At 46.6% G+C, this 20,617-nt stretch overlaps 1 protein-coding gene across 1 annotated transcript in view; it reads left to right on the forward strand.

The window, feature by feature from the left end:
- Anxa5 (annexin A5) overlaps positions 1-7,876 on the forward strand; it is a 30,899-nt gene extending 23,023 nt beyond the window's left edge. The window contains exons 8-13 of the mRNA XM_032898499.1: positions 257-313; positions 3,697-3,790; positions 4,930-5,025; positions 6,554-6,612; positions 6,812-6,934; positions 7,408-7,876. Coding sequence (XP_032754390.1) covers positions 257-313; positions 3,697-3,790; positions 4,930-5,025; positions 6,554-6,612; positions 6,812-6,934; positions 7,408-7,470 — 492 coding nt within the window. The 3' untranslated portion in view covers positions 7,471-7,876. The remainder of the gene's footprint in view (positions 1-256; positions 314-3,696; positions 3,791-4,929; positions 5,026-6,553; positions 6,613-6,811; positions 6,935-7,407) is intronic.
- Positions 7,877-20,617: the final 12,741 nt, after the last annotated feature.

The following is a 20,617-nucleotide window of genomic DNA, read 5'->3' on the forward strand; positions in this document are numbered from 1 at the left end:
ATCTGATTCAGACAGTAGACAGCCCATTCATTCATTTCAGGCAGATGTATGCATCCCGTTCATCCACAGTACTTAGAACCAGCAGGGCTGGTCTGGTTCGGACACTGCTGTGTTGTGGTGGTATAGCATGCTGTAGGGTTGCTATGATTTTAGCACAAGCGTAGTCTCTCGGGGAGAGAAAGTGCCTTATGGATAGGCATCAGGTGCACTGCGTGCAGAGGCTCTGAAGTCCAGTGTGTGATGTCGTTTCTTACAGGCCAATAGAGACCCTGACACTGCAATTGATGATGCTCAAGTTGAACTGGATGCTCAGGTGGGTAAATATTCTGTGACAGCTTTGTTATGACGTAGAAATTAAAAGGAATTTGTAGTAGTGAAAAACTACAATGTGTATTTTAAGAACCTTTAAAGAATGTATTTAACAGCTCCCTACAAAGCATAGGACCCATGTAGGTAGGAACATTTTCCTTATTCTGATCTGGCCAACAAAATACTGTCATCCCAAAGCAGAAGTAAAATTATGCAAATTGTATGGCAAGCCACACCTAGACATGTTCTTTTTTATCATTCACAAAATGGAGAATTAGTAAAAGAAAAAGCCTCATGTTATCGCCCCAGTGCCATGATGGAGTAGGTGTTTTTAGTAGGATAGAATAAGAAAAAATAAAGTGTTTATGGTTTAAGTGACATTTCGTTACAAAAGAAATGACAGGCTGGTTTGTTTTAGATAATTCTTTGTGTTTCCTATGACAGTATATAAAACAGGATGGTTGTTGTCTTGTCAACTCCCAAATGAACATTTTTACCTCAGGGACTTCTGAATCCCAGTGCAGTTTCAGCCTGGTTGACCTGGGCCTAGAGTATTTGGATTCCTAGAATCACATGCAGTAGCCCCGTCTCTGGCCATGTTTTAGTTAATGTGCCACTGAGAATGGGAGATCTGGTCGACCACTCTATGCAATTGCCAGCAATATGTCATCTGATGTTGCTAAGAAGGAGAAAGTTATCTTATTTTGGGTGGTTGATTTTTTTTTTTTTTTTTTTTTTTTTTTTTTTCGGAGCTGGGGTGGTTGATTTCTTAACAGCTTCAATCATTGTGGCCCCTGCCTCGCTGGAGGAAAAAAAAGGAAACATTTACTGGGGCTCACTGTATAGTATTTCACTTGTGTTCTGCCTTATGAATGTCAGCTTACTGTGTCCCCTTCCTGCCTAAGCCCTTTAAACTTAGCATTTCACTGTTCCCAGGTTAAAGTCCAAGCCCCTGAATATGGTTCTTAAACCTCCTCATAATCCATTTTTTAAAAAGAAAAAGTCAGTTCCACTTTAGATGCTCTCTACTTGGCCCTTTCTGACCTTCAGGGCATGAGTCAGGTGGCCCTTATGCAAAACTGTAGCTTCCCAGGCTTCCTGCTCCTATCTTCCTATCTCACACTGAAGCTGCCTGCCCGCCTGCCTGTCTTTCCGGGGCAGTGTCAGGTTAGTTCCAGCCTCTCAGCTACAATCGTGCTGGCAGTTGGTCAGTAAGTAATGCATGAGGAGGTGCTGCCCTCGGCTCCAGGAGGCCTCTCCCAACTGTGAATAAGGCAGCCCGGAGCCTCTGAGTACTTGTGGAGCTCCAGTCCCCAGCCTGGCTCTGTCACTCCAGCACCCTTTCTCTGCCACTACACCAGCCTCATGTTCAGTGTTAGCTCCCCATTCTGATTTCCTATAGCATATGAAGCGCTTACGAAATATAGGTTAAACTCTCATCAGATCCAACATAACTCAGCCCTCTTGTAGACAAAGGGTAAGAACAGACCTCTCAAGTCACCCTCCCCAGGGAGGGACTTTGCTCAGTTGCAGAAGACAACATTGCTTTCCAGGTTTTGATTCTCTGAGCTTTCGTGTGAGATGATACAGTTCTCATGTTCCTGTTCTCAGGACGAGGAGCTCTGGAAGCTTTTCAGTGCTTACACCGTGGGAAGCCAACTGTAGTCTCAGATGACAGGGCTGAGACCTGCATCAAGGTCCAGTGGGCAGACTTCCCAGCACGGTTGATGTAATCGGCACTGTGCTGTGTGAGAAGCTTCTGGAAAGCAGTCTAACTGAGCCTTTCCATTGATTTTTCTCCTTACCATTTGCCTCTCACATTCATGGGCCTGTGGGTCACCTGCAGATTCTAGGCTCCAATCCTATAGGTCTGAGTGAGACCCTGGTTCTCATACCGTCCCACCCACTGATGTCATTATCTGGGGACTGTTTTGATTACCTAGGCTGTGGGCATGTACCTGTCATGCAGAAAATACAACCATTTAGAACACAAAGTGAAACGTTGTATGTGTGAATGCTGTTACGGGGGGACTTCTTTAAAGTCTCCTGATGGAACCCGGGCTCTCTGCCCTTTGCCCTGACCAGGAGCAGTGGAGAGCAAGCCACACTGGTCATGTGCTCAGGACTGTTCTCATCAGCAACTCAGCCTTTTGCAGGGTGCTTCTCTCAGGTCTGGGAGGGAGCAAGCCCTTTGTACCTTGTAGCAAGGCCCCAAGGTTCTCTTCACCAGGAAGGATCTGTGATTTGGTGTAAAGTAAGCTGAGATGGTGGATAGACCTCTGAGGTTTTCTCTACTAACACCTGGCACTGAGGAAGGTCTATTGTACCAGGAATCTGATAAGCCATAGTAGATCATTGACTTGGGAACTGAACATATGCACAGTATACTTTACTTTTTTTAAAAAAATAATTTTAAATCCATTAAATCAATTTGTACTTTTTAAAATGTATTAACTGACTTAATATTTTAAGAGTGGTAAAAACTGATATTTATCACCTTTCTTGCCAAATGCTTTCTCTAGAGAGAGGAATGAACTCTTAGAGAAAGGAGGGAGAAGGAAAATGGAATCTGTTTATTTGGCACAAGGATATAAGAAAGGGCCTTTTAAGTCTCTGGAGATAAAATTAGAAATAGTTCCAGAGCACTATCATGCACTTGCACGTGTCTACCAAGATAAAAAGTCATATATTCACAGGCAAGCCACTGTCATGTCTTATCTATATTTGGAGTGTCCTTATGGGCAGAAGGCCATCTCCAGGTGGATAATATCCCTCTTGGCCCAACAGGGATCTGTCTGCTAATGAAAACAGTAACTCAGAGGGTGTAACTCTATGACATTGTGAAGATTGGCCCCATCTCAAGTGATCTCAGATCCCCTAATGCCCACGTATAAGTTTTGTAAGCTTGTGTGCATGAACTTAGGTGAGCATTTATGTTTTCATGCCAAAAGTGGGTATGGTACTCAAGTTGTGTCGAGAGTATCTGTTAAGTCCTCTGCAGCTGCCGAGCCCGCAACGTTTCAATGTACTATGGCGTGTGTGTGGCTGGGTACAAGGTGCTCTGTAACTGACTTTGCTTAAAGCACAGATGTAAAGAGGGTATATGGAGTTTACTTTTATACCATGTGCTGTAAACATGTCAGCAGCTATAGGACGAGCGAAGCAGAACGCAAGACAACTTCTCATTGAGTTACTTTCCAGTCTGTAAATCAGTGTTCAGCAGTGAGGTGAGAGCAAGTTTCCCAGCACACAGCATCTCTCCCAGAAGAGGGAGATTCAGCCAGCATTGGAAAGACGAACTCCTGTGTCATTTCTGTGCTTTGCATGTAGCCCATTAACCTGGTGTTTAGGAAGGGGCAGGGTGCTCACCAGGGTGGTTTGTTGCAGGCATTGTTCCAGGCTGGAGAGCTGAAGTGGGGGACGGATGAAGAAAAGTTCATCACCATCCTTGGGACACGCAGTGTGTCTCATTTAAGAAGAGGTCAGTATAATAGTTTGAGACAAATGCTTTGGGGAATCTGGGAAGTACCTGGGCAAGTCTGACCAGATGCCTGCCCCAGAGCAAAATCAGTCCCCACAGTTCCATCTTGAGAAATCTCAGACGTTCTTGACACTGCTACTGTAGTTTTTGCAAAACCAGATGTCCTTAGCAATCCCTTCACTGCTAGAGGTGGTGGGGGGCATTAGGCTCCGTCAGACACCAAGGAGGGTCTCACTCTAAGAATTACCCTCAGGAGATTGAGACGTCTCCTAAGACGTCTCCTATGCCATCCAGTTCATAGGCCTGCATCATTGGAGTAAGTCTGGTAGCAAGTGACAGCCCACATCGTGGCTTTGACAGTTGTACTTCTGTTTCTGTGGCTGTGATGTGGCTGGTGTGGCAGGACCAGGCATCTTTCTGTTTCCCTGCCACACTGCTCTTTGCCCTCCCTCGGCTTCCTTCTTCGCTCGTTACCTCATCTTCACAAAATGATTCACAGCAAGAGGAGGAGTTAAATTAGTCACGTTTGTAGGTCACTTACTAGGAGGAAGAAGGCTTTTCAGATTCACCTGTTGGTCTCATTGATTGCCAGGGGCTGGAAAGTCAGTATTTATGAAATACCACTTAGAAACCATGCATGATTACTTACGCCTGAGTATTATCACCACGCTTATGCCTGTCAAGAGCTACAGGCAAGCCATTGTCATGTGTTCTCCTTATTTGGAGTGTCCTTGTGGGCCGAAGGCCATCTCCAGGCAAATTGTATTTCCCTTGGCCTAATGGGGATCTGTCTGAACTCAAGACAAAAACCAAACAACCGAATGACATCATAAAGGCTGACCACATCTCTGGTGAGCTTTTGGGAAGCAGAGACAGGAGGATCAAAGTTGAGGCCCATCTGTGGGACATCACAAAGTCTTGTCACAACATTCAAAGCTAAACCAAATTTTAAAAATTCCTAGTTAATGACATTGTTGCAACATAAGTAAATCATTGCTTAAGGCACAGGGCTCTGACAGCAAGGAGGACGGGGTGGGGGCTGTGCTTGGACGGATAACACTGGGTGAAAGTCACAGCTTCTCTTTGGAGGGAGTATCTCTTCAGTGAGTAAGAAACACATTCTGTTCTATTTTCTCTAGTGTTTGACAAGTACATGACAATATCAGGATTTCAGATTGAGGAAACCATTGACCGAGAGACCTCGGGGAACTTGGAGAACTTACTCCTGGCTGTCGGTAGGTGAATTCACAATGTGTAGTATTTATTCTTATATGAATTGCTTTCATCCCCTTGAGGCTAAATCTGAAAGTAATCATGTTTCTTCATGGAAAGTAGGGGAATGACATAGCATTGGGTGAAGCAAACTCTTGAGTTTCCCTTGGGAAGTCCAAGTTGGTGTTCCGAATACTTGGTTATTTACCCGATTATATGGGAGCACCAAGAACATTAGTAGGGACCGTCTGAGAGCCACATTAAAAATAGTACTGTGGCCCTCTGATGCCTTGGACACCATCACATAGGCCTGCAAGCGTGGCTTGTCTTCGATGCCCACAGGGTTTTAGAAAGCTTTTGAATACTCTCCTCATAGCTCTTCATGCAGACTGAGACGTTATCATGGCGAGAGAGATAAACCCAGGTCTCTGATGTGACAGGATATGCAGAGTATGGGAAGGTGGTTTTTCTTTTCAGGTCAAATAATTTGGAGTTTCAGTTAAGCGCTCAGCATGACTGGAGAAGTGAATTTGCAGGCGGTGTGGATTTTGTGTGCTCTCCAGATCCCGCAGGCCCAGCCTGGGCTCACATGGTCTGAAGGCAGCCTCTGTCTCTTCTGAGCCTTTGTGCTGGAGCCAACTTAGTTTAGTAGCCTTTCATCCGAGCACACGGCCAGTGAGGTAGAAACTTGGCTCTTTCATGAGGAAGACACACAAGAAGGTCACAGTTATTATACGCACTTAATTAAAACTCCAGATCATTTAGCCTGAAAACAGCCGCCTTCTATCATGTCAAACACATGCTTGTTTGTTTTTCTCTAGCCAGAGGATAGTTTCTCAGTCTGCCTGAGAAGCTGCTTTTCTTAATCTTTGAAAAGGAAGACTTGAGAGGTATCAGAGCTGAAGGATTCTCATTTTCGTGGCCTGCAGAGTTTTTGTGTCCTTTGCTGAGCGACTCCTATCTGCACGCCCTTAACCCATGTCAGCTGTGGCGTGGTGGGGGTGAGCGGCCTGGCCCAGTGTCTGAAGTGCAATGCATACATCCAGGCTGCTTGTGTGAATTGTGAGTTTTAGTTTGGAGAATTCAGAGAGAGTTCAGAAAGTCAGTCCAGGCGTTTGCAGAGATTGGAGTAGTATTCTTGTACCATTTGATCGGATGTCTCGGAACAGAAACTTCTAAGCTACTTATATAACTTATCAGTGATGAGGGACGTGGCATTATAACCACCCAAGTGCCAACAAAGACCGCAGAGAACAAAGGGGCACAGAGAAGAGCCTCTTTTCCGGTGCCTTTCTGGACCTGCACAGAGGAGAGCCAAGCTAGAGAGTCGGAAGGCTCTGAGGAGTCAGAAGGCCCTGAGGAGTCAGAAGGCCCTGAGGAGTAGGAAGGCAGCGGAGGAGGAACCAGAGCAGCTTGCCGATGCCCCTCTGCAGGGCACCTCACTTTTACTCTTAGAAACAGATCTAAAAACAGGGGACAGTGTTTGCACTTTGATCACGTCGCTCTTCATGTCCGAATAGCTTTTGACAGTTGTATTCTGTGTTTTCTTAGTGAAGTCTATTCGGAGCATACCTGCCTACCTTGCAGAGACCCTCTACTATGCTATGAAGGTGAGTAGGTAGCCTGCATCTAGTACATGCAGCCTTCCCTAGCTCTGATTATGCTTCAGATAAGCCTGGGGATGCACGTCTCCTTCAGACGTGTAGCCTGTTTCTCCTATACTAGGAGACTTTAATGGTTTACCTCGAACCAGGGGCATTTAATGCTGTGCGTGAAGACCTAACACCTGTGCTCTTTTCTCCTTTAAAGGGTGCTGGGACGGACGATCACACCCTCATCAGAGTCATAGTGTCGAGGAGTGAGATTGATCTGTTTAACATCAGGAAGGAGTTCAGGAAGAACTTCGCCACGTCCCTGTACTCTATGATCAAGGTAGAACTCTGGCTTACGTTAGAAACGCGCTTACATCAGTCCGTGCACTTAAGACAGTTTCACACACAAGCGTTATGAGGGAAGTCTGAGGAAAGAAAGCATGTGCTAGGCTTGCCTCCGAGGCAAAGCCACGGCATGGGAGGCCCTGCATGCCCTTGTTAGCCCGAGAGAAACTGGGCATCTGTTTGGAAAGCGTGATGATTTAACATACTTGGAAAGGTTTCCTTGCCCTCCCCACTTCTCGAAGGAAGAACATACTCCACTCCATTAAGAGAATAGCCCTTGAGGGGTAAAATTAGAAAGTTCAACTGGGCGGCATTGGAATTTCCCCATGTGACATTCCTGTTGTGAGAGTCATGCAGAGAAGTTGCCCAGTCCGGAGGAAAGTCACAGGAACACTAGTCACGCTCGGCTCTTTCCTGAGCTGTGGCTTTTGTGAGTCATGGAGTTGACAGAGCGTGTTTGGGTTCCAGGGCGACACATCTGGAGACTATAAGAAGGCCCTGCTGCTCCTCTGTGGAGGCGAGGATGACTGAGGAGCTGCCTGGAGTGCCCTGGGCCCGCCTGCTGCCCATCAGCTTCCTTCAGCACCACGCCTGCTTGCGTCCAGTGCCTGCCTGCCTGCCACGCTGCCTTACTCACACGAGTGTGTGCTAATGACCAAAGCTGCCTCGGATGAAAGCAGTGTTCTGCTGTTCTGTCTGACATAGACCTTCCCATGTCTCTCAGTCTAATATCTCTAGGTTGCTTTTTCTATCCTCTTCTAAAGCTTCATTTATATTAAGTTAATAACCATATTACCTTGATCGGAACCTTAGCCATGAAATTGTGAACTCTTGGAAATGCTGTCCATCAAGCTTAGCGCTCTAGCTGACCCGAAAAATTAAGATGGTCGTCATATTAGAAACGTTGCCGACAAATAAACATTCCCGTCCCTCCAAATCCTGTGTAGGCTTGTGTTTAGAACGCTTATTTAACAATGGTCCCCCTTTGAAAGCAGGCACTTGACCGTAGTATTAGTAAAAGCTAAAAGTATAGTTGGTCTTGGAGTACTAAAAAATGCAGCACCACGGACCAAATTTCCTAACACAGAGAGTTGAAGGATGGTGAAAGGGTGAGGGAGTGGGGTGTGTGCGCGTGTGTGCGCGTGTGAGTGTGTGTGTGTGTGTGTGTGTGTAAGTTTCCTGGCAGGATGAAATGGGGAGGGTCTCCTGGGAGAGAGGTTTATTGCCTCATCAGATAAGGCAATACTGTGGAGCTTCTAGCAGAAAAAGTAATTTTGCACAACATAAAATTTCAGAGTGTTCGCTTTGGCTTGTAACACTTCTTAGGGTTTTACTGTTGTGAACAGACACCATGACCAAGGCAAGTCTTATAAAGGACAACATTTAATTGGGGCTGGCTTACAGGTTCAGAGGTTCAGTCCGTTATCATCAAGGCAGGAGTATGGCAGCGTCCAGGCAGGCATGGTGCAGGAGGAGCTGAGAGTTCTACATCCTCATCTGAAGGCTGCTAGTAGGATACTCCCAGACAGTTAGGACAAGAGTAATAAAGCCCACACCCACAGTGACACATCTATTCCAACAAGGCCACACCTCCCCACAGTGCCCCTCCCTGAGCCAAGCATATGCAAACCATCACATCTCTTTGCCTTCTCCTGTTTGGGACAATCGCAGAAGTTTGTTCTGGTTCTTCCTCTCAGCCCCATATTCCCAGAAATAAGAGCCAGACTCAAAATATATTAATAAATACCTTGGCCATATAGCTAGGCTCTTGTCTGACTAGCTCACAACTTCAAATAGCTAATGTATTCTAACCTACGTCCTGCCACGTGGCCCTGTGCTCAGGCACCGTGTGTCTGTCTCGCCACAGATAACACAGTATTTTTTAGAAAGCATTTCTTCAGCCTTGTCTTCCTGCTTCCTGCCTTTGAGCACCTCAAGTGGAGTTACTTTGCTATTGTACGTACGCTATATATTCACGGTTACTTTTTCCCTAAGTAAAATGTTAATTTCCCCTTTAAATAATAACAGCGACCTTCTCATAGCCCTCACTGCTCTACAAAATAACCAAGGGAAGTGTAAAAGTCACGTGTGTGATAATGTAAAGTTGGACCCCACACACACACACTCCCACCCACGCTCCGCAGGCGCAGAGCCTCAGTCCATCACGTAAACTGTGCAACAAAAGCTTGCTGGTTCTCGAGCTCTGAGCTCGGTGTGGTGGCTCACACCCGTGATCCCAACACGGAGGAGGCTGAGGCAGGAGGACTGCTGCGAGTCCAGGCCAGCCTGGGCCACAATAGGAAACTATATCAGAAAGAGAAAAGGGCTGTACCATGTGCTGCACTTTTCCGGTTTGTACCCCTGCCGGATCTTGCTGTGAAACTGTTGTGAAAACACTAGTTCTTTTCAGAACTCCTGTTTAAAGAGACTCATTAGTTAATCTAAATGAGAACAGTAAGGTATAGAGTTCTTGGAGAGACAGGCTCATACCACATAGCCTAATCTAACCTTCATCTCCAGACACCATTCTCTGTCTGTATGTCTCTCCCTCCCTCCCTCCCTCCCTCCCTCCCTCCCTCGTTCATTCTTCCTTCCTATTTGGGGAGGGGGTGGTTGTTCTGGAAGCTGGCCCTAGCAGATCGTGAGCAAGTGTTCTACCACGGAGCTACACCCAAGCCAGAGTTGTTAAAACTCCGCAGGACTGGTGCCTTTCTAGACTGGTGAGTAGAAAGCAAGGTGGGATATTGAAACCAACACAGATGGACGGACTCTTAGGTTCTTTCCAATCTTCGATCAAAATGGTCTCACGATTAAGAGCCTTTGTTTTTCATAAAGTAGGTAGGTGTTAATTGGCTGTGTGAAATGCAGTTCCTTTTACAAATAACTTGTGTGAAGATAACCCGGCCATCATTGAGGAGAAAGATTAGTTCTGAACTTCCTCTCTCCAGTTAAATCTCAAAACCATAAACTTAGTCATTGATTCATAATGAAGACATTTCCTCATGTTACCTGTTAAGAGTCTCTGGAGGTAGGTGCCAGGATGGAGTTAGGGATGCAGAGGGCTTAAGGGAAGAAGGCAGGAAGCAGAGCTGATCAGCTGTCAGACCGTTTTTTAGACCTCACAAGTGTCTGCTGAGGGGGGTGTTCAGCTAGGGGCACATTCTGCATGAGAGAGGTCTGTGGTAGAAGTGTCTGGCTGATCTGTACCTTCCTGCCCAGGTACTGGCCAGGGGTCTGCTGCTGAGAAATGGCTCTACCCGGAAGCTGAGGATGCTGATGGAGACACTGGAATTAGCAGCTTCCTCAGAGTTGTAGGCCTGGAACTTTCCCAAACAAACAGTCCCTGTTAGGGCATTCCTGTTTCTGCGGCAATAACCCAGAAGTAGAAGGCCAGTCTGTTGATCACCCCAAATCCAGACCCTGTAAAAGAAAGATGGTTACTTTTAGTTACCTAAAACCAAACATTTCTGTATGATCCAAGAGGAAAGGGTGTGGTGATCTGACACATTTGAATGCTTATTTCCAGCTGCTAAACTGTTCAGGAAGGATGCGGAGGTGCGGCCTTGTTGGAGAAGGTATGTCACTGGGGTGGGCTTTGAGGTTTCAAAAGCCCATGCCAGGCCCAGCGTCTGCCTCAGGCATGTGGGTGAGATGTAAGCTCTCTGCCACTACTGCAGTGCTGTGCCCGCCTGCCCACTGCCATGCTCTCAGCCACGGTGGTCATGGACACACCCTCTGACATTGTAAGACCCTGATTGCCTTGGTCATGGTGTCTCTTCGCAGCAATAGGAAAAAAAAGACAAAGTATGAGGAGGGAAGGAGGGCGCAGAAGATGGAGGAACGGTAAACACCATCATGAGTACAAAAATATGTAAAAGCTGAGAAAAATGAGAAATGCTTAGTTTATACAACATAGACTTTACTGTAGAAATGGAGCCTCAGAAGTCAGCTGGCAAAGCCAAGGACAGCGGTGAACACTGTAAGCTCGGCTCTTGGGCACTGAGGAGGAAGAACGGATGTGAATCCGGAGGCCACACTGAGCTGAAGAGCAGGACCCTGCCTCAGAAAAAGTCACCACTATAACGAAAAACTAAAAAGAAATGGTTTCCAGGATAGGAACTATGAATGGGCCGTTAACGGGGCCTTTAGTTGGGTGCCGAAAGCTCCTAACAGGACACAGATCCAAGTTACATCAAGATTCTCTCTGCCAGGAGTGGTGAGGGTTGTCAGGGATTCAAAACCTGGACGGCAGTGTCGTCAGCAGACTGGTGAGGGAGGAACTCTCAGGTGACGGGACGGGATGTGAGCCAGCGCGCACCGGCAGTGCTAATCGAAGCCGTAAGAGCGTTTGCCATCTACACTCCAACAGCACTCTGGGCACCTGTCCATTACCCAATTACACATGATGCACACACAGGCTCTTACCACGAGAGTCTATCTTAACAAGAGATTGGGGTAACCTCTGTACCTATCCATATGGCGGACTCCTCAAATAAAGTAGTGCAAGGAACTTACAATAGTTTTCTGTGCATGGTATGGTGGAGTCTCTAATACCCTTACTGGGGAGTCAGGGTTGAGAAGTGTCAGTAACTTTTCTTAACTCAAGTTTGAACAGTAGGAGGTAAGGGCAGGACTAAAAATATAAATTAGTTTCTATCTATATGAAGAGATGCTGAAAAGATACTGAAGGCAAGCTCTTTTGCTTGTTTGGCTATGACAAGGAGAGCATCAATCTAATTTGCCCTTGATGGACTCGTTCATGCCCATGGTCCTAAGTAGTTGTAATCAGTGCCAGCTAACGCTCATCCAGGTTTTGATGGATGTGGAGTGGATCTGGAGGAAGTGGTATCAGTAGCAATGGTGACATAAATCTTAATATGTTCAATTACTAAACTGATGTGTGAATACAGCTTGCAAACTTAAAAGGAAACCACCTATAAAATCATTGTAACTCAAAGACATGATTTCCTTCATATATTTACATATATATATAATATTAAGACATATATTACATACACATATATATTACAAAGGCAGTTCCTTTTAAAAAATAACTCGTGTAAAGACAATTGGGCAATCATTGACACCCCTCCCCCACCCCGTGACCATTTACTGCCTGTCTATAACCCTTTCATGTTGAAAGCAAAATGACCTTGACTCCTTAGAAAGGGAGGCCAGGACTTGAAAAAATAATGAACAGAGCAGGTGAAGTAAGTTATTTTGAAACATGGGGAATGGTCAATAAAATCTCTCATGACAGCAGTGTAAAATAAAATCATGGTGAGGTGGAGTTCTTCACTTACTAAGCAAAGATGAGGGAGGGGTAGACAGAGGCCTCACTTGCCGTGCCCTGCACAGCTCCAGGACCTGACAGGTGGTAAGGGAACAAAGAGAAGACAGACACACTGACACAGAAAACTGGCATCGATGACAGAGTGCTTATTACAGAGTTGAACAGACAGGTGGGTAATCACAGACAAACTAGGAGGCAGGGTTTGTGACATACAGCCATATCAAAAAGACATGTGTGGCTGATCTCCATCCCTGCAGGGGACTAGTCTTCATGCCATAACATCCCACAGGGAAAAGCTTGGTGGACATTTTCTGCACACACTGTCAACACCCACACGCACATACCAGAGGAAGGCTTTGTTAACTGTGACGGGTACCCAAGACAACCAGTTTCTAAAGCCTTTGTGTTTATTCAGAGCTGTAACTCCACGGTCAACTGGCAGTTGCTCTTAGACCCATGGAACCCAGTACTTGACAGTGCGTCTGAGTGGCAGAGAACGCTGGTCACCTTATTGCCACCAGGAAGCAAGAAAGGAAGGGGGAGGGGCCAGAGTCCCATAGCCTCCTTAAGAGCACACCTCCAGTGACCTAGCCTCCGTTAGGTTCCGCTTCGTAGAGGTTCTCTCTTCAAATAGGACCACACTCTGGTGTCCAAGTCTCTAGCATGTAACCTCCCGCCCCTGCCCAAATTCACAAAACAATGATTCTGAGACTAATCATTTCTGAATAAATGCTTAGGCCACTATCCCAGAATTCTCTCTGTCTCTGACTCTGTCTCTCTCTTGCTTTCTTGCTCTCGCTCTCTCTCACTCTCTGCCTTATGTCCTACCTTCTATCTCCTGCCTAAACTAATAGACCAACAGCATTTTTGTTGACCGGTGAAACTTACACGCAGTACATAAGAGATTCTCTGTACACTAACTAGCATTATGAGTTTTTAGGGAGTGTCAGACCCAACTATAGAAAGCAAGAGAGTTCCCACACCTACCAATGTGTGAAACAGTTTACTTAGTCTGGCATAGATTTGTAAAAGAATATTTGCGCATTAGAAATAAAGAAGGATAAGAAACCTACCTATAGTATGGTCCTTATTGTATTAGTGTGTGTGAATGTGTGTGTGTGTGTGTGTGTGTGTGTATGTGTGTGTACAGTTGAGTACAATTTGTGTCTCCAGGAGAAAACGTTCTTTTAAAAACTCTTTAAAATAAGCAGACCACACAGAGGTCAGCAGGTGCCCAGGTCACAATGACCTGCTTTTCATGAATTTGCTTTTACTAATTATATATGTATTCTTTGACAATTCCATACGCATTGTATTTTTGTTATATTCACCCTCATCAAACCTCATAATGCCCACACTGAACCCCCCTTTCAACAAGTACTACTCCTACTTCGTGGTTTTTTGAAACAATTGGATTAATTAGAGCCAGTGCTCTGAAGTGAGTTTGATTAGAGCTGCTTGAATGAGCGTGGGTAAGAGTCGTTTACTGGAACGTGAACAACTTCGCAGTGAACATACAACTGAAGAACCACGACACCCATGTCTGTCCAACCCCCTCCCCCCCCCGGGTGTCCTTACCCCTTCCCCGTCCCTCAAGCACAGTCTCCACAGCTAGCCATTAACTGCCAAGAGCTCCTACCTGGGGTCAAGACTCTGTTCCTGTGCAGTATATTTTGTGCCCAGTAGGTGGTGCTGTTGTCTTGGATTTACTTCTACCACCTTCAAACTGCTCTTAGGACTGGAACCTTTGGAAACTTCATCACAGTTGAAGGCTAGTCTTCTAAAACCTTCATTGGCAGCAGATATACCCTAATCTAAACTTTAATGCCGGACTCATTCATTGAAGTGGTTTGGAGGTATGCTATTTTGTCAGCTGGGATATTTAGTTTTGTCCTGGACAGTGCTGGCGGCCTGTTTCTCCCACTATTCTTCAAAAGAGCTGCTGTATTTAGATCACAGAAACTGCTTGTTTTTTGTTTTGTCGTTATTTGGGTTTTGGATTTTTATTGTTGTTGTTTTTGTTTTTTGCTTGTTTGTTTGTTTGTTTGCTTGCTTGTTTGTTTAAAACAGCCTCTTTGTGTTCTAGGCTGACCTTGAACTCTTGATCCTTCTGCTTCCACCTCTTAAGTGGTGGAATTAGAGGCATGTGTATCTATACCAAGCTTATAACTGCCTTTGCCCCGTGAGTATGTCTGTATGTCTGTCTGTCTTTCTGTGTGTCTGTCTGTCTCTGTGTGTCTGTGTGTGTATCTGTGTGTCTGTGTGTGTCTGTCTGTGTGTGTGTCTGTGTGTGTCTGTGTCTGTCTGTCTTTCTGTGTGTCTGTCTGTCTCTGTGTGTCTGTGTGTCTGTCTGTCTCTGTGTGTCTGTGTGTATATCTGTCTGTCTCTGTGTGTCTGTCTGTGTGTGTGTGTCTGTGTGTCTGTGTCTGTCTGTCTTTCTGTGTGTCTGTCTGTGTGTCTGTCTCTGTGTGTCTGTCTGTGTGTGTGTGTGTCTGTGTGTCTGTGTCTGTCTGTCTTTCTGTGTGTCTGTCTGTGTGTCTGTCTCTGTGTGTGTTTGTCTGTGTGACAGTGTGTGTCTCTGCGTGTGTGCACTCATGCTCATGTAGAGGACACAGAACAACCTCAGCTATCTGTCAGTCCTCAGGGGTCATCTACCTTCTCCTTTCCTCCATGCATACTCCTCCCCCCCCACCCCCCACGACGGCCATCTTAACTGTTTCTTGAGTGTTTGCAGTAGGCATGCCCATGGGAAGTTTTCCTGTTGTTTGAGGCAGGATTTCCCTGCCCTGGAATTTATCGTGTAGGCCAGGCTAGCCAGCCAGCCATCAGCCCAGGGGGAGGGGGGTGCTTACTGTGGAATTTTAGCAATCTGTGTAACTAAGTCTAGAGTGTGATTTCCTTTTCCTCCATGCATACTCCTTCCCCCCCCCCCCCCTCGACGGCCATTTTAACTGTTTCTTGAGTGTTTGCAATAGACACGCCCATGGGAAGGCTGTGGCTCCTTTTTGTTCTAGAGTTTTTTTTTTTGTTTTTTTTTTGTTTTTCCCTTGGAGCTTTTAACCTCTGATCAGATTGATTTATCTTGTAGCCTGCTGTACACCTGTCATGCTGGGAACTCAGGATGCCATTTGGTGGCTGCAGTCCTACTGTGTGTTGTGGTTCTCCACAGGTGGATTAACCTTTTAGAAACAGCACCTTTTCTCACTTGGTTTTCCCCTCTTATCCTGTCATCCCTCTTCCCTCTCTTTTCCTCTGGGTCAGGGTAGAAGTAGCAGAAGGTGTACTCTGAGCTCCTGCTCGGTGCTGTGTGCTCAGTGCTGTGTGCTCGGTGCTGTGTACTCTGAGCTCCTGCTTGGTGCTGTGTGCTCGGTGCTGTGTGCTCAGTGCTGTGAGCTCGGTGCTGTGTACTCTGAGCTCCTGCTCGGTGCTGTGTGCTCGGTGCTGTGTGCCCGGTGCTGTGTGCGGTGCTGTGTGCTCAGTGCTGTGTGCTCGGTGCTGTGTACTCTGAGTTCCTGCTTTCGGTGGTGTGTGCTCAGTGCTGTGGGCTCGGTGCTGTGTACTCTGCTCCTGCTTGGTGCTGTGTGCTCAGTGCTGTGTGCTCGGTGCTGTGTGCTCAGTGCTGTGTGCTCGGTGCTGTGTGCTCAGTGCTGTGAGCTCGGTGCTGTGTACTCTGAGCTCCTGCTTGGTGCTGTGTGCTCAGTGCTGTGAGCTCGGTGCTGTGTACTCTGAGCTCCTGATCGGTGCTGTGTGCTCAGTGCTGTGTGCTCGCTGTGTGATGTCTGCGTTTTAAGTTGGTTCTTCTGTCTCGGGCCTCACTTGTTCTCACCATTATGCTGTTGGGAGTCTGTGTGTGACAGCTGTCTGTCCCCTGCGCCTCTTCTCTGTGTGCTTTGGCCTTTGATGACCACTGCAACAACTCTCTCCTTTACCTCTGCTCTCTCAGAAATGCGATGGTCTCTCTCCCTGCTGGTGGTTTCTCCACCACCATTTTTGATGTAAGGATCTGTCTGGACTCTCATTTTAGTGGGCTGTGGGGTTTGCTGCTTAAACTGCTGTCTTAGTTATGGTTTTATCGCTGTGAAGAGACACCATGACCACAGCTCTTATAAAGGAAAACATCTCATTGGGGCTGGCTTACCGTTTAGAGGTTCAGTCCATTATCATCGTGGTGGCAGACATGCTGCTGGAGAAGTAGAAGAGAGCTCTACATCTTGATCCGAAGGTAGAAGGAGGAGACCGTGTTCCACACTAGGTGTAGCTTGAGCACAGGAGACCTCAAAGGCTGTGCCCGCAATGACACATTTCCTCCTACAAGGCCACGCCTCCTAATAGTGCAGCTCCCTATGGGCTGAGCATTCACCCACAGGAGTCTATGGGGGCTGTTCCTGTTCAAGCCACCTTAACCACTGTCCTGAATAGAGCACTGCAGGAGCGATGAGGTACCTGACCCCTCCTGAGCTCCTTTGCCAGCCACTCCCAGTTCCCACGTCTTTGCCAGGCCTTCCGTAATGCTCACCGTAATGCTCACTGTAATGCTCACTGTAATGCTCACCATAATGCTCACTGTAATGCTCACCGTAATGCTCACCGCTCCACTGAATCACTTCATCCTGATGCAAAGAGGGCAGTGTTAAATCAGAGTCTCTTCACTGAGATGACCAGCGGGTATCCTGACAGCCGGGTCCTTATGCTCATCTTCCACCCCAGTTCAGTTCTAGTGTCATGGAACTCTCCTCCCATGTTTCTCTGGCCACAGCATTCAATCCTGCTTGTTCCCGTGTCACCTGCTTAATCAACATCAACTTGCTCTCTGCCAACCAGAAGTCACCACCCTGAGTTCCTGTGATTGCATAATGTGCCTCCCTGGGACTTCATGAATGGCTGCCCACTCCCCTGAGGTGGTCTCCACTTTAGGTCATTTACTTGTGGCCCCAGCCCTGTGGCTTTACTGTTGCGAGCTCCTTTTTATTCCAAGCTGTGTTCTAAATACCTTTCCTGCTTTGGCCCCAGCTTCTGCTCCTTCCTTCCCAGACGAGGCTGCTCATAGGAATTTAGAAGCAGTTTATGGTCCCAGGCATCAATATGCCCCGCCCCGTGCCCTGAACATTTGCGTTCCTCAAAGTGCTTATGTTAAAATCCTAACCCCCAAAGTGAGGAAGTTGGAAGCTGAGCCCTCATAAAATATGTGCGGGGAACCCAGGCTCCCTGTTTTATTTTTACTTTTTCTTTTCTTTTCCTTTTTTTCCTTTCCTTTTCTTTTTGGTGGGAGGATGCAGACAGGAGGCGCCATCTATGGGCCAGAAAACAAACTTGCACTAGATCTCAAATCCACTGGCACTTTGGTTGGTGAACACTCCAGCCCCTGGAGCTGTGGGGATGTAAATGAGCCACGGTGGAATACACTAAGGTACCCTCCAACTGTACGCAGCCAGCCATGCATGCAACCTCAGGAATAGACCCATCCCCAAGAGGGTAAAGCAGTGCTTGGCAGCGGAAAATAATCTTACACTCACACATGTGTGCAGATGCACACCTATATGTAAAGCTTACACTCACGCACATGTGCACATACACACAACTGTATCTAAAGTACACACAACACACCGCACACACACAGAGTCCATAAAAAGATAGTGTGGTGTTAAAATTAGATAAGGCTGCAAATTCAGGAGAATTTCTGTGAAAATTTGGGAGATGATGATGATGATGATGATGACGACGACGACGACGATAAAAGAGGATCTGTGTCCTCATTTTCTGGTTTGCTGTCCCAGCACCATCCCATGTGCTTACATTTGCCAAGAAAATGTCAGTGAATCTTTTTCTGGAGGGTGAGTCATTGCTCCTGTCCAGTCCCGTGGTTCCCTGTCTGCGGCTGTGGTCCTTTTTCGCGCACGGAATCCTCCATCCCGGGCTCCCACTTCTTTGTGTCCAGGAGCACTACCATTCCGAGTCCAGCCACAACAGCCTTTTACCTGGTCCCTACTTCACTCTCACCAACTTACTACTAAGAACCTCCTCCCTGTGGGGCTGTAATGGTTCAGGGTTATAGAGGAAGGGTTGAGGAAGCTTCAACTCTGGAAACTTCAAACATGAGGACCGTGGTGATTGGCTTCCTCCCCACTCCCAACGTGGCGCTAAAAGCTGCCGCTTGCACCACCAACACTAGTAAGAATTTATTATCATGTCAGTTATCAGTTGTAGCAATTTTAAAAGTGATAGTTTTTTCTTTATCCAGGCTGGGTCCCTAATAAAGACGACAGAAACTATTAGATTTATTTAAACAAGCTTCATGGCACAACAATTGAGCAGCTACTAGTCTATTCTAATCGTCTAAAATAATCTGGCTACCTCAGTCAAAATCCTAAGATACTTGCATTTTAGTATTGATCTGGCTTTTTCTGCCCTAGGTGTGTTCTCAGGGTGGCTCCTTGACCTCCTTGTGAATCCTGCCCAGCTTCCCTCCCTCTCTCCCACCTTCCCCCCTCCCTCCCTCCTACCTCCCCCCTTCTCCCCTAGCTGGGATCAGAAGTCCTGCCCTATTCTCACCTCTGCCCAGTCATTGGCTGATCAGCTCTTTATTGACAAGTCAGGGAATAAATGGGGAGCAATGCTTACACAACATTGAGACAGGATTGCAATGCCCTGTCCAGACTGCAATCCGATGTAAGGGCACAGAAATCAGCATTTGAATAATACAAAGATATTCTTTACACCGTGCAACAACGACATTATGCCAATACTTCACTTATAAGCCCCCACCCCACCCCCACCCCACCACCTCCGTGCACACACCCTACAAGCTCTGAGTATGCAGATGAAGCATCTTCCAACACCCCTGCCCTGGCCAATGGTACACGGACACACAAACCCTGCCTCAGAGACCCTGGCCACCTTCCCAGGGGCACAAACACTTCTTTCGGCCCCTAATGAATGAATCGGTTTTCTGAAGCTGTCCCTGGGTGGGTCATTGCCTTCACACTGCCCACTGAGATCCCGCACTGCTCGCGCCTGGCTAAGCGACCCTCCCTCCAGTCCGGCTAGGTGTGCAATGGGCACAGCTACCCAGAAGGAGAAGCAGACCGGAGCCGGCACCTCCTCATCCTTTCCTCCATGAAAATTCACTGTTTTCAAGGTCTATTTCAGCCTCAGTCCTGTGTTTAAAGAGTTCCCATTCCCACCAGTTGAAAGAGAGCCCGTGCTTCCGAGCGCCCTACCTGTACCCTGCAGGCAACAGGAGTTTATGATTCACAGTCTTTTGGAGCTTTCCTCTGGCAGAAGGCCAGTCCTCAAAGCTATTACTGAGCCTCACATCCGTTTCTTCCCAGAACAGTCTGTGCAATTGTAGAACCCGGACATTTTGATGATTGATTTAATTATTATCTTTCTTTTTTTGAAAGATTTATTTTGTATATGAGTACACTGTAGCTGTCTTCAGACTCACTAGAAGAGGGCACCGGATGGTTGTGAGCCACCATGTGGTTGCTGGGATTTGAACTCAGGACCTCTGGAAGAGCAGTCGGTGCTCTTAACCACTGAGCCATCTCTCCACCCCTGATTTAATTATTTTCAATTCTGATGAACACTCAGGATAAAACCATATGAGAGAGAGAGAGTGAGAGAGAGAGAGAGAGAGAGAGAGAGGTTGTCATTCTGATTATGATAATGAGTACATTTGTCATTGAGCAGACTTAGTTCTTTGAAGACTTTGAAAACCAAAATGGTCATGATAGCCTCATTAATTTTTTTGTTGTTGTTGAAAAAAAATAGTCACAAAAATAGTCATCCAAGTCTGGAGAGGATTATTTAATCACCAAAGTGCTTGCCTTGGGAGTATGAAGACCTGTGTTTGAGTCCCGGGACCCATGTTAAAATAGAAAAGGCCTGGTGTAGAGACACACACTCACAATCCCAGTGCTGGGGGTAGAGATAGGGAGATTCCTAAGGCTCCCTATCTAAGGCCAGCATCTACTAGGTGAGCCTCACTCCATGTCTTAAAAGCCAAGGTAGATTGCCCATGGAGGAACAGCTTCTGTGATGGTTTCTTGCCTTCCACATGCATGTACAAATACATTGACATGCAACTCTACACTTGATCTCAGCCAAAAGGCTGAGGAGCAATGACATGCAATTCTGTATAAGTGTGTGCACGCGCACGCGCACACACACACACACACACACACACACCCCTACATATACTAATGTGCATGTTCTGAGAGTGACCTGAAAGTTGTTGGGAAGATCTAGAGATTTTAGAGATCACAAGAACATCAACATTTTAAATAATAATAGCAGTGAGACTTACCTCAGTGAGAGAAGGAATCTTGGTTTAGGAGGGTCCTTCTGTCTACTGGAGAGGCTGCCCACTTCTTCTCAAGACCTTAC

The sequence above is a fragment of the Rattus rattus genome, chromosome 3, assembly GCF_011064425.1.
Source record: "Rattus rattus isolate New Zealand chromosome 3, Rrattus_CSIRO_v1, whole genome shotgun sequence".
In the NCBI taxonomy this organism is placed as follows: Eukaryota; Metazoa; Chordata; class Mammalia; order Rodentia; family Muridae; genus Rattus; species Rattus rattus.